General features: G+C 35.5%; 1 protein-coding gene across 1 annotated transcript in view; it reads left to right on the top strand.

Moving 5' to 3' along the window:
• Window positions 1–5,853: 5,853 nt before the first annotated feature.
• The window catches only part of LOC132116935 (E3 ubiquitin-protein ligase ARK2C-like), a 22,707-nt gene continuing 14,411 nt past the window's right edge, over window positions 5,854–14,149 (top strand). The window contains exon 1 of the mRNA XM_059525844.1: window positions 5,854–6,084. Within this exon, the coding sequence (XP_059381827.1) occupies window positions 6,024–6,084 (61 nt within the window). The 5' untranslated portion in view covers window positions 5,854–6,023. The remainder of the gene's footprint in view (window positions 6,085–14,149) is intronic.

The raw sequence follows: 14,149 nt of genomic DNA, 5'->3' as shown, positions 1-14,149 counted from the left end.
ATGATCCTGCTGTTGTCCTCAGGAGTCACTTGCTGAACCGCCCCAACCCCTGTTTTTGTGATGTAACTTCCTGTTTAGCTGCTGAAGAGCTGTTAGCCGAGACCTGCTGGCCTTACTTAGTGAGCGCCCCACTGCTCTCTGTGTGTGTGTGTGTTTGTTCACTGTCAATCGTTTAAAGCTGCTCTGCTGTGTGGGGAGAATCCTTGGCGTGTGTGTTCCTCATCCAATATTGCTTTCACAGTACATTTGTGCGTGTGCGAGCGAGTGTGTGTATCCTAAGCATTAGAGGTTTTCAGAGCATGTTCATACATCTTGCATTGTCATGAAATGGGCCCTTGCTTTTATTATGCCAGTGGAACGTCTTATTCAAATACACCCGCAGTCAAAAGTTTGGAATTATTTTTTGTTTGTTTTTGAAAGAAGTGTGCTATGCTCATCGAGGCTGCTTTTATTTGATAAAAAAACAAATAGAGAAAAAGGTTAATATTTGTGAAATATCATTCTCATTTAGAATAAGCATCTATGTAAATATGTTTTGATCATTGCTGTGATGCGTAGCTGTATTTTCAGCATCATAACTTCTTTCTTCTTATTATTATACAAATATTCTTATTCTTATTATTAATGTTAAACCATTTTTGCTGTGTAATCATTTGTTGCAACAGTGATAAAATACCATTCAAACGTTTGGGTTAAGGATTTTTTTAAGGAAGAAATTTATATATTTATTCAACATTAAATTGAATACAGGTGACAGTAAAGGCTTTTAAAAATGAAAATAATAAGCAGCAGAAATGTTTTCAAAACTGATGATGATAAATGTTTCATTAAGCAGCAAATCAGTATATCAGAATGATTTCTGAAGATCATGTGACACTGAAGACTGGAGGAATGATGCTGAAAATACAGATTTGATCTCAGGAATAAATTGTATTTTAAAATATATTCAAGTAGAACGCAGCTATTTGAAATGATAATATTTTCTCAATATTAGTTACTGTGTTTTAATCAAATAAATAGAGTCTTGGTGGGCAGAATAGATGTCTTTAAAAAGAAATATGAATAATTCCAAACTTTTGACCTGTAGTGTATCTTTTTGTGAATACAATCAATATGTGATGAGAAAAGCAGTGATTTTTGTTCTAAATGGTGTCTAATTTGCATTTTTAAGCAGTTTAACCACGACTTTTGTTTTATATAAATGTTTCTATGGTTGCATCATGCTTTCCCATACACCACTGAAGCTATTTATTGATACTTGCTGTGTTTTACTTGATGTTACATATATGAATCATTTGTTCAAAGAGCAATATGGATATGCATCTTGAAAACTGTGCGTATTAAAGGGATGGTTCACCCAATAAATGAAACCTGTCATCATTTGTTCACCCTCATGTCTTTTAAAATCCATTTGGCTAACTTTCTGCTTTAGAAAACAGAAGATGATTTAAAGAGTATTCATGCTGATTTTTTTCCATTGAAATTTTATATGGACTAGTTTTATGGTGCTTTACTCTCATTTATGGAGATTGAAAGTCACTATGCTTTCATCATATGGAAAAGAGCAACATGAACATTCTTCAAAACATCTCTTTTGGTGTTTCTCAGAAGAAAAGTCCCACAGGTTTTTATTTTGATTAAGGGGACTAAATAATGACAAAATGTTCATTTCTGGGCACACCGTCCCTTTAACTTTGAGTCTTGGCAATATATATTTAGTCTGTCTACCATCAGATATAGAGAAAGGTTGGTTTTCTTTTGGGGTTTTTTCCCTCATGATTGTCTCTTGTCAGACCACTGTGTGTGAGGAGCACTCACTACCTGAATGTGAATTTTTCTGCTTTATTCAGCTTGTGTATCGCCATCAAACCCTGCAGGTTTTGAAGCTGTGCCGGTGGCCATTTTGGCTCACTTAGCCCCGCCCCTCTAAGAGTTTGATTGGACCTTTGCCTCTGTCAATCACAGGAAATGAATAACAGCTTATTGAAGAAGGGAAATTGAAGTTGCAAAGCAGGAAAACAGAGAGTAGCAGAGAAATGTACTTTCTTCATTTTCATTTTATTTAACTAGCTCTCCTGTCATCTGAAAACATGATTTTATTTTACACTTTTAAACGCATCCCTCTGTCAAGCGCAAGCAATTTCCATTCTCAAACTCTCAGACTTTATCTTCTCTGCCCTCAACAAGTGAAGCCAGCTGCTGCTGCCTCATGTTCAGCCTGCTTTTGTGACGGAAAGAAAGTCCTTTAAGAGTTCAAATTGGGCACATCTGTCACTAGTGACTGTGGACACTAGCATTCTCAGAATGTGTGGTATCTGCTCTTCCTGTGTTAGCAAAGAGCACAGAGACAGTCCTGCACTCTCCGGGATGAAAGAGATGCTTTCGGAGCTGATGCTTTATAGGGATAGTTCACATAGAAACTAAAATCATCATCATTGAATCGCTCTCGTGTTGTTCTAAACCTCTACGAAACAAAAGATGGGGACAGATGCTGTAAATCTCCAAAAGTGACATTAAACCACTACTAAACTAGTTCATGCAAATTTAAGGAATTGTTTAATGAAAATGTTCTTAAACGGAGCTCTCAAATCTCATTTTCACTTATGCATATTCATACAAATGGTCTGTATACAGTAATGTTCAAAAGGGGTCAGTGATTTTTAAGGGAATTGATTCTTTTATTCTGCAAGGCTGCATTAAATTGATTGAAAGTTACAGTAAAGATATTTATAAAGTTACAAAAAAATTACAATTCAAATAATTTGTTCATTTCAACTTTCTATTCAACAAAGAATCTTGAAAAAAAAAATTATCCGCACTGTTTACAACACTGATAATAATCAGAAATGTTTCTTGAGAATCAAGTTGACACATTAGAATGATTCCTGAAGTATTATGTGACACTGAAGACTGGAGGAATGATGCTGAAAAGTCAGCTTTGCATCACAGGAATAAATTACATTTTACCCTATATTCACAAAGAAAACAGTTATTTTAAATAGTAAAAATATTTCATAATAATACAGAGTTTTAAGCAAATAAATGCAGCCTTGATAAGAAGGAGAGACATCTATCAAACATATTAATCTTAAGTTCCCGAAGTGCATTTAATTCTATTTTTGTGTACTGAAATGCTTTAGAAGACATGACATTTTTGGAGCTCCACAGCATTAGTTCCCATTAACTAAGGAAGAGAACATTATGATTCTACAAAATTTATCTTTTTGTTTTCCATGAATGAAGTTGTACGGGTTTGGAACCACATAGAAGTGAGTTAAAGATGGCATCTGAACTATTCCTGATGTTGTCAAATGTTCTCGCCGATGTTCCTGGCTTTTTATTTCTTAGCATTTCTAAATGTTATGTTTCAGATTTCATAGCATTGTGCTGGTGCAACTGAACATCATTCTGATGACATCATCCTCCTCCTCGCCTGTGTTTAGTCTCCAATCATGTGTCTAGTGTTTCCTGTTGGAATGTTTTGTAATTTGAGACAGATTAAAGAATCCTAAAACATCGAGAACAGAGGGACAGACCTGTGCGACCGAACGTAATAGAAGTCACGTGACACGAGGGGTTTGGGTTTTTACTTGGTTTCCACTGAATTTGAAAAACACTTTCTCTTTAATTGAATCATGTTACTGTTTTTGTTCGTTTCATTTTAACAGTATTTTAAATTAACAGCAAAAGAGTGTTCATTTTTTTGCTTACGCAAGTCTTTCTTCCTTTAAACATTTATGTAGAAGAAATACAACTATTTTAAGACAAATAAATAGAGATATTTAAAGAGTACAATTGTGATTTCTTGTGTTTTTTATTAAAATGAGTTAACAAACTTGTGAATGCTTGAGTGTAACAGAGAACAGCCAAACTTTGTGTAATACAGACTCCAGTGTGGGAAAGCAGCCGGTGACCTCTGACCCCCGGAGGTCACAGCTAGGCACCTGCCACAAGAGACTCTGTTCATCCCTAATGACAAAGCAATAGGAGTTTTCCCTCATCCAGACACCGCAGCTGTATGCTAATGTGAGCTCATGTGTCTGCTGGCTTCACTTCAGAAAAAGTTTGATGGTATGAATTCAGCTCTGCTATTTTTATCGAAGATATTATAAGAGACTTAATTCAGCTTGAATAGAGTTTTAGGCCAAAAACTTTAACATGTTTTTAATGTAAAAAAAAAAAAAAAAAAAAGTCTCCTGCTCACCAAGGCTGCATTTATTTGAACAAAAATACAGTAAAAATTGTGAAATATTATTACAATTTAAAATAGCCATTTTCTATTTGAATTTATTTTCAAATTTAATTTATTCCTGTGATGCAATGCTGAATTTACAGTGTCACATGATCCTTCTGAAATCATTCTAATATACTGATTTGCTGCTTAAGAAACATTTCTGATTATCAGTGTTGAAAACATAAAGGTTTTTGTGGATATTGAAACATAGTTATGGGTTCTTTGATAAATCAAAAATTCAAAAGACTTCAGAAGTTCAAACATCTTTTGTGACATTATAAATGTCTTTTCAGTCACTTTTGATCCATTTAATGCAACCACGCTGAATAAAATTATTAACTCTCTGGTCTGTTCACTTTTACAAGCTGTCAGTATATGATCACAGTAAATGAATTGATAAGGTCATGGATTTGCACATGGTTCAATGATATGTTAAGTTATTTTAATTAAACAATAGATTGTTTTTGATACTGTTTATATCGTGCGGAAGTCAAGTAACACTTTTAAGTACAGGAAATGTAAGAGACAGGTTTCTTCATAACAAGCAGCGTAACTGAGGTTGAGTAAGACGTGTTACTTTATAATTGGAGGAGCAGAGAGAGGGTCTTCACAGGGGTCGTGGTGAGAAGTATGAGCAGAAGGAGCAGAGATAATCACAGTGTGTGTGTGTTTGGGGGAAGGGGTTCAGGACGGGTAAGGACTGACATATGGAGTGTATAGTCTTTCAAAGCAACCAGCCCCTTTATGGCCAGCAGGCCCTGTCCCTCTGTGATTTGCTTGTGCTTTCTATCAAAAAAAAGTTTTTTTAAACACAAAACAACAGGTTGATCATGTTTCTGGCGGCCTAAACATAAACAAACATCAAATCTGGAATATGTCATATGTCTTGACAGAAGTTATCTCACACTTCATGATACAGTCTGAAAAATAAAGGTTCTTAATTGTATTTATGGTTCAGCGAGGAAACATCTTTGGAATCTTTACATTCCACAAAAGGTTATTTATTATAGCGAGAAAAGTTTCTTTAGATTATTAAAATGTTCTTACTTGGAAAATTGTCCTTTTAAGAATATGAAAGGTTCTTTAGAGATCCAAAAATGGTTCTTCTGTGACATCACTGTTGAAAAACACCTTTGGAACCTTAATTTTTAAGAGTGTATGAGTAAAAAAAAAAAACCATCTAAAAATCAAAATTGTTTTGCAAGAAATCTCTCAAATCCGTCAGATTTTCTGCATTTTTATTGTCTGCCAGGTAAAATAAAAAGCGGGTACCCTACTATGGATAATATTTAGGGTTAGTGTGTTTATTCTAATCAAATTATAAAATATTATTTATTCTAATCTAATTATAAAAGCCTTTTTATGTATTTATTTATGGTAAGGATGAACATGTAACACAGGACATGTATCATAGGGCATTCCTTGAACAAAAAAATAGACTGATTGCATAACCTAAACTAACTTCGTAATGCGTTTATTTTTTATTATATGTATCAAAATGTATTAGCACGCTTACGTCATGGTTTACTAATCTTGACGCGTTTTGGTAGCTGCGCGTTTCCGTCGCGTCCAGTAAGTCAAACCCCCCTACAGCTAATTCACAAAAGACTCGCCGCCGTGCCGAGCGCTCTGATTGGCTGAGGCCGGAGCCACAGGAAGCGGCGCAGGGCTCGCTGATTGGCTGCCCATCTCTTTGTGTGCGTGCAGCTGGCGTCTGGGCTGCATTTTGAATGGTCTCGTATTGGAAGGCGAAGGTGTCCATGGGCAGCACAGCAACAAAGGAGCCAGGATGGTGTTAGTGCACGTCGGATATCTGGTCCTTCCCGTCTTCGGTTCGGTCAGAAGTAGAGGTAATAACGCCTTATTTACTGTCGCACGCGCTCGCGTCTTTTTGCACGCGTGTTTTGTGATCAAAGGCTGCTGGCCTGGCGGAGCGTCGCGTATTTTCTAACACAAATATTGAGCGATTCGCTCATTGGCGTAACATTAGAGAACATATCAATCATATGGATAAACCAGAAAGCAAGTGAGATTTAATTCACTAGGTAAATCGTTATCGGGTCACAATTTGGAAAAGCGTAGCACGTTCCTTAGCGTCATCCTTCGTGTCAAATATGTAGACTTTAATATAGAAATATCTCCGCGCGTTTATGCGTATTCGTGTGTTTGTCTTGCGCACAGCTCCTCAATGGGGCGCGTCAAACTAAAACGCAGTTGTTACGAGCTTTCAGCGCGATGCGACGAACGCGAACGTTTGTGTTATAAAGCAACAAAGTCTCGCGTTTGCAGCGTCGAAAGCTTTGACGGGGTTTGAGCTCGCTGCAGTGTAGATAACGCGTTACGATCCGTTAAATTCCCTCACATGCGTTCCGTCGTGTGCGGTTTTGTTTATGAATAATTAAACATGGTTTCAGCAGTCAGTGTGCTGATGGGCAGCTGCAGTGCTACTGAAATATCCTCAGCTGAACCTGCCAGTAGCCCCTCACACGAATGCATGGAACATTTGGATCGTTTTAATGTCTAAATATCGATCGCAGCATGAAGTGTGTTAAATTCTGCTGTAATGGAGAAAAGAAAATGAAAAAAAAAACCTGGATCTTAAATCCCACCGTAACCAGCCATGTCTGGACAGCGGGAAAAAAGGTGCATCCATGTACAGTATGTGCGCGCGTCAATAATAATAAGCAGAAATGCCGTTTTGCACCGGTATTCATATTTAATATGCAGTTAAATCATAAACTTGCTATGGTTTGCATTTTATAGCCATGCTTAACCAGATGCATTCATTTGTATAAAATGTGCAGTTAAATAATTAGTGTTTTATGCATTTTGTTGACACTAACGGAATATCAGATGCATCCATGCATGTAAAATTGTAAAATAATAATATTCGATTCAATAGATGCAATGAGATGCATTTTTGTACCCGAATCTGTATATAAAATGTGGCATTAAAAAATCATGTTATATGCATTTTACTTTCACCAGCAGGAAAACAACAACAAATGCATATATATATATATATATATATGTGTATATGTGTATATATATATATATATGTGTGTGTGCATTTGTGCAATAAATAATAGTAATATGAGGTGCATTCACTTCTAGATCAGTGGGTGCATTTTGTATTTCAAACGTGTGGAATTGAATAATTTACTAGTATACAAATGTTCCTGTCACCCATTAGCACCAGTAGATAAACAAATGCATCAATACGAGAAATGTGTATAAAATGTGTGCAATTTTAGTGTAACCAGCAGAAGAGCAATGCATCAATATATTTGTGCAACAATAATAATTCTAGTAATTTGAGATGCATTTTGTAGCCCTACTGTACCAGCATCTGTATTAAAATCTATAATATTAAATCATATGTTAGTGTATGATTTTTACAGTCACCAGCAGGAAAAAAATGCATTGATGTTTGTGTGCAATTGTGCAGTTATAATAATAGTAATAATTTGAGTTGCATTTTGTAGCCATGCTCTAGCACCGATGGTTTCATTGATTGTGCTTGTATTTGTTTCTATTTTTTTTCTTGTTCCATAGTCTGGGGGCTGATTCTACATACCGCATTTTTTTCAGAGCTCTGTTCCCTTCCATTGTGTATCTAACGATCACCCGCCGCTGCTGTGCTATAGCCTCTGCCTGCCCTGCATCTAGCTGTGTTGTGACTCCCTCTTCTCATTCCCTCTCTTTCCATCTGAAGACGACATTACAAACAAACTCTCACTCATCCAGTATATCCTCCTGTGTAACCGACTGCAGAATAACACTCTCTCTTCTCTAGAAGAATTCTCTTGTCTTCTTATTTTTAAATGGTCATTGTTGCTTTGACGAAAATAACAACTCATTGTAGCATTTAGCTTTTTTACGACTGTCATTGTGATTTGTCCCATATTCAGTGTGAATAGACCAACATTTTTGCTGTAAATTTCTGTCAAGTGGATGCGTTGGCCTCTCACTCGATCATAGCCGGGCTTGATCGACCCCTAAACACTGTCTCTGTCTTGTCTTCTGGAAAGGTGTGCTGTGCCAGTGGGATTTGCCACAGATTTGGACTCAGAAACTTACTAGAGAAGCTTGACATACACTTTTCTTTTCTAATTATGCATGTACAGTTGGGATCGATAATATCTCAGTCGATGGCCCTTCGCTCTTTGGGTTTCACCTCCCTAGGGTGACCCATTAATGATTTAATCAAATTATATATATATATATATATATATATATATATATATATATATATTATATATTATTAATGACTACTGTTATTTATGTATCATTTAAGTACTTATTAATAAATATTTTTAGTATTTTTAAATATTGCTATTTGGATTTAATTATTTAATTTGAGTTTTTATTTGCTTCCAGTTAGTAATTTTAGTGCTTTAGCTTATAAACGCAAATATAAATAAACTAAATGAAATTTAAAGTTTTTCATCTAACATTATCATTATTATTCTACATGATTTAGCTTTCTTAAGTAACAAAAATGGTTTTAATAGTTTTAGTGGACGTTAATAACCCTGGATTAAATGGCTCGTACACTATATTTCAAGTCTTCTGACATCTTCCAAAGGAAATTTAAGTTGTTATTCACTAATTATCTTCCCCGCAGAAACTCTGAAATCTCATTTGCGTTCGGTGGTTTTAAAGGCCAAAAATGCAAGTGGCTCTTGTATGTAACTGAATGCAAGTTCTTCACAAGCTTTTGGAGTTTTTGGTTACTATATATAAGATATGAAATGTCTTTTGAGAGCATATGGGCAGCGTAACCATTGTGGTATTATCTTCAGAGGTTTAATACATTGAGCTTTATTAATCCTCAAAGAGTAACACATGGAAACCATGTTAAAGCTACTATTTCAAGACTTATGGTTCACACAAAGCACATTTTAGAGGAGCATAGTGCTCACGTATGAAATATTTTGCTATTTGATGTGACTATGTCAAGGATAATTTCACCCAAAAATTAAACACCCTCAGGACATCCCATAGATGAGTTTGCTGCCTCATCAGATTTGGAGAAATGTGCATTGCATCACTTTCTCACCAATGGATGCTCTGCAGTAAATGGGTGCCGTCAGAATGAGAGTCAAAACAGCTGATAAAAGCATCACAATAAGTCATCCACTCCAGTCTATTGATTAACCTCTTGTGAAACAAAAAGCTGCATGTTCGTAAGAAACATCAATTATTAAAGCATTTTATCTTTAAACAGGTCTTGTATACATATTTCTTTCTCCAGAGAAGAAGTTGTCTTGTCTGAATCAGGAGAGAAATATGCACATATTAAAAGGTTTGTTCACCCCAAAATGAAAATTCTGTCATTAATGACTCATCCTCATGTTGTTCCAAACCCGTAAGACCTTCGTTCATCTTCAGAACCCAAATTAAGATATTTTTGATGAACTCTGAAAGCTATATGACCCTCCATGAACCGCAAAACAACAGAAATGTTCCCAGGTCCAGAAACCTAGTAAATACATCGGTAAAACAGTCCATGTGACATCAGGGGTTTAACTTCAGTTTTGCGATGCTACAAGAATACTTTATTTTTTGGCAAAGAAAACCAACATGACACAATTTACTCAACCATTCTTTCACGCTTTCCCTAAGCATAAACGACACTTATTACCCAGATTACCTCCATTCATGCCCCCCCCCCCCAACATAAACAACAATGGTTATGTCCAGTACATTTTTGGGTACTCTCCAAAATGGCGGAAGACGTAACTCGGGGTAGAAGAATGGTTAAGTAAATAGTTATTTTTATTTTCTTTGCACAAAAAAAAAATATTCTCGTAGCATCGCAAAACTGAAGTTGAGCCGCTGATGTCACATGGACTGTTTTACTGATGTTTTAAGTTTCTGGACCTGGGAACATCTCAGTTGTGTTGCGGTCTAAAAATATCTTAATTTGTGTTCCGAAGATTGAATGAAGCTCTTACGGGTTTGGAGCAACATGAAGGTAATTACATAACTTTCATTTTGGGGTGAACTAACCCTTTAAGCACTGTTTATAAGCGAAGACCGTTCTAAACAAATATGTGAGTGCATTTTGATATGAGAAGAGAACAAGTAATGGACTTTTTCATTGGAGGAAGCAGCATTATGGATTATGGCTATAAGCAGTGTTTTAAAGCAAAAATGTCTTGATGGTGTTTTTCTTACAAATATGGAGCCTTTGGCTTCACAAGATGTTAATTGATGGACTGGATTATTATTTTAAAAAATTCATCAGCTGTTTGGACATTCTTTCTAACGGCACCCATTCACTGCAGAGTAATGCAATGCTACATTTCTATAAATCTGTTCTGATGACGAAACAAACTCATCTAGATCTTGGCTGACCTGAGGGTGAGTAAACTGTCAGCGATTCTACTATTCCTTTAAAGATGACCCAAATGGTGTATGTTGTTTAACGCCTTTAGCTTGGAAGTAGTCAAATTACTCTGAAGAAACAGAAAGGAGTATCAAAGTGGTGGTTTCTGGATCTTGACTGGCACACTGCACCCGACCGCCACTCAAACCGACCCTCATTCATTTGATTTACCCATGCTGCAAAGCCAGCATTAGCCTAGCGCTGTGGGAGCGTGAATGTCATCCACTTTACAGGGATCACTAGAACTGCACTGTAGAAGTCCTCCTAGTATGGAAATGTCTCTATTTCTTTGGTTGTGGTTCTCTGCCTTCTGTTCCTGTACTAGGCTGTAATGCATGACCATGTTTGTTATTTTCCTCTTGATTTTGATTGTTTCTTTGTTTTGGAACATTGAACAGCAAACTCCAATGTATCTTTGTGTAGACATGTCCTGCTGTACTGACGTGTTGTAGCATACACATCTACCCATTGGATGCTGCTTCTGTTATGTTAACTTTATGGAGCATGGTTGGGCCTTGCCTTCGCTCTTTATTTGCATGGGATTATTATTATTACTATTATTATGATCACACAATTCCACTCTTACTAATATTTTCCAATAAAGACTGTAGATTTTCCCCTAATCCTCAGTGTGCTCTCTGCTGATTTCCATGTGTCGTTCCCTCAAACCCCTCCCACTCCACTCTGTGGCCTCTTTGGCCCCTCCCTCGAGTCATCTCTGCCCCTCCCACTCGTCAGAGTGAATCATGGGAATGTGCACTCACAAATATGGAGGCAAAGTAGTCACTTCAAGTCTCACACATCCATCTGCATCTCACTATCTGACCTCCTGCATTAGTGTATCTCCCCTTCTTCATTGTTTCTTCTGGGGAAACGGTTTTCAAGGAGAAATTGATACTTAAAGTCAACATGAAGTCAGAAATGACATTTACATGCTTAATGTGCATAATTTTGTTGGTCTTCAGAATCCATCTTTTTTCCAATCATTTTGTTTGTTTCTTTGACAACAAGATTTTGAGTAAATCTTATTGCATTTGGAAATACACTGCTGTTCAAAAGTAAAGGGTAAGATATTGTTTTAAAGAAATTAATACTTTTATTCAGCAAGGATGCATTAAATTGATCAAAAGTGACTTTTTAAAGACATTTTTTTGTTGCAAAAGTTTTTACTTCAAATAAATGCTGTTCTTTTAAAACTACTTCCCATAAAAATAATTTTGTTTACAGAAAATTATGAAGCAGCACAAGTGTTTTCAACCTTGATCATAATGTTTCTTGAACAGCAAATCTGCATATTAGAATGATTTCACCGAAGACCAGAGTAATGATGCTGAGAATTCAGCATTGCATCACAGAAATAAATTGCATTTTAAAATTGTATTAAAATAAGAAATGGTTATTTGAAACTGTAATAATATTTCACAATTTATATAGGTTTTTTTTTTGCCCAGGATAAATAGAACCTTTGGTGAGCAGAAGAGACTTATATCAAAAACATAGAAAACTTACCAACCCAAAGCTTTTGAACGGTTGAATACATCAGATTATGAAATTAAAATGATCAATTGGCTTTCATGTTGATTTTAAGGTACCTCAGGTTTAATATGATTAGCTCAGTCTAATGATGTTATTCATGGACACATTTTTTGATGGTTTAAATGGACGACCAGTCATAAACTTGTATAGAATCTGTCAACACACAGAGAATCAATCTGTTCAGATACATGGCATTAATTATGCAAAAAGCTTATGATTACACAAACTGCAGGGAAAACTGGTCTGAATAAAATCAGATAAGTAATTAGTTAAAAGGATCATGGGATAAGGGTCAGGCCATAAGGGCAGGATAAAACACATATGAATGAGGTTTAATCTCAGCAGAACTCATTCATTAAGCTCTGCTGCTTGACCTTCAGGTGATGACCTTTATTTCTAATGATGCAGGTCAGATAATTTCCAGTCCATAAATGTCATAATCTCATACAGAAGAGTTCATGGTTTATTAGAGACTCACAATGTGCTATATACTGGATGGCGAGTGCATCGCACTATTATTCACTGATCAATATTTTTGCCCGGGTTTGTGAGGGATGCAGAGGAACAAGATCATTAGAATTCAGAGCGCGTGAACTGCACGCTCCATACGTTTCTGCTGATCTAAGAGTTTTCTTGAATTTCCGGAGCCCTGGGGAATATTTCTCACTGAGAAAATCACCGGTTTCTCCTCTGTTCTGTTCTCCAAAGGCGCTGTGAAATGAGACCATAACGGTTCCATATCAACAGTTTCTGCACTCTTGCACTCAAAAAATCCCATCTTGTCCTCCATGCATGAGTGGGTTTCTTTTCCCCCCGAGGCCAAAGTCTTCGGAGCATTTTGAAATGTTTCTCATGACCCATTACAACACGATTTTGTCCTCCTATTCACCTCAGAAAAAAAAATGCAATTCAAAACCAACAGTTTCACACAAAATACTGCTAGAAATGAGCGATGCTGAAAAACCAAGAGTTCAGAATGTAGTAAAGTTGAAATTCTAGCAATTAGTATAGAACGCCAAAAGTGGTATTTTGAAAAAATGTCTTGTTCTTTTGTCTATACAATGAAAGTCAATGGTGTCCAATGTTGTTTGGACTCAACGTTCTTCAAAATCTCTTTTGTGTGTGTGTTCATTAGAAAAAACACAGTCATGCAGGTTTAGAACAAAATGATGGCACAGTATTCATTTGTGTGAACTATTCTTTTAACGCAGAGGTCAGATTCATGCATTTATGCCATCACAACCTTACAAATAGCGGTACACTCTTCATTCTGCTTTACTCAAACACAGATCTGAAAGACCAGACACTGTTTATACTTTACATGCATCATTGTGGCTGTAACAAACTTCTCTACATAAAGAGGGATGATTGAGTTAGTCATTTTCTGCATATTAAGCTGTGTATATATTTACTGTTCAAATGTTTATATATATATATATATTTCACCTCAAATCCCTTATAAATGTCTTTATCACTACGTATCAATTCAGTGCATCTTCACTGGAAAAAAAAAATTATATATATATATATATATATATATATATATATATATATATATATATATATATATATATATATATATATATATATATATATATATATATATATATATATATATAATGTGTGTGTTTTTAAAGAATTTTTTTCCCAGCGAAGATTATATATATATATATATATATATATATATATATATATATATATTATAAATAATAATATATATAAAATTTTATAATATAAAAAAAATTTTCAACAGCTATTTTGATTAGTAATATTATTTCTGATTTTGCTTTATTTTGATCAAATAAATGAGCAATAGAGACTCCCTTGAGAAACAACAATTTTAAGGTCTTACAGACCTTAACTTTTTGGACAGTCATGTATATATAGCTGTGCTAGTTTCATCTCTTTTTCTGTACATATCATTGCAATTTTAGTTTGAAAAGCTTCTGACTTGTTGAGAATTACACAAACCACAATAAAGTATT

This window comes from Carassius carassius, chromosome 36, assembly GCF_963082965.1.
Source record: "Carassius carassius chromosome 36, fCarCar2.1, whole genome shotgun sequence".
NCBI lineage: Eukaryota > Metazoa > Chordata > Actinopteri > Cypriniformes > Cyprinidae > Carassius > Carassius carassius.
The sequence above is the reverse complement of the archived record's forward strand: the minus strand, read 5'-3'. Positions and strand labels throughout refer to the sequence as shown.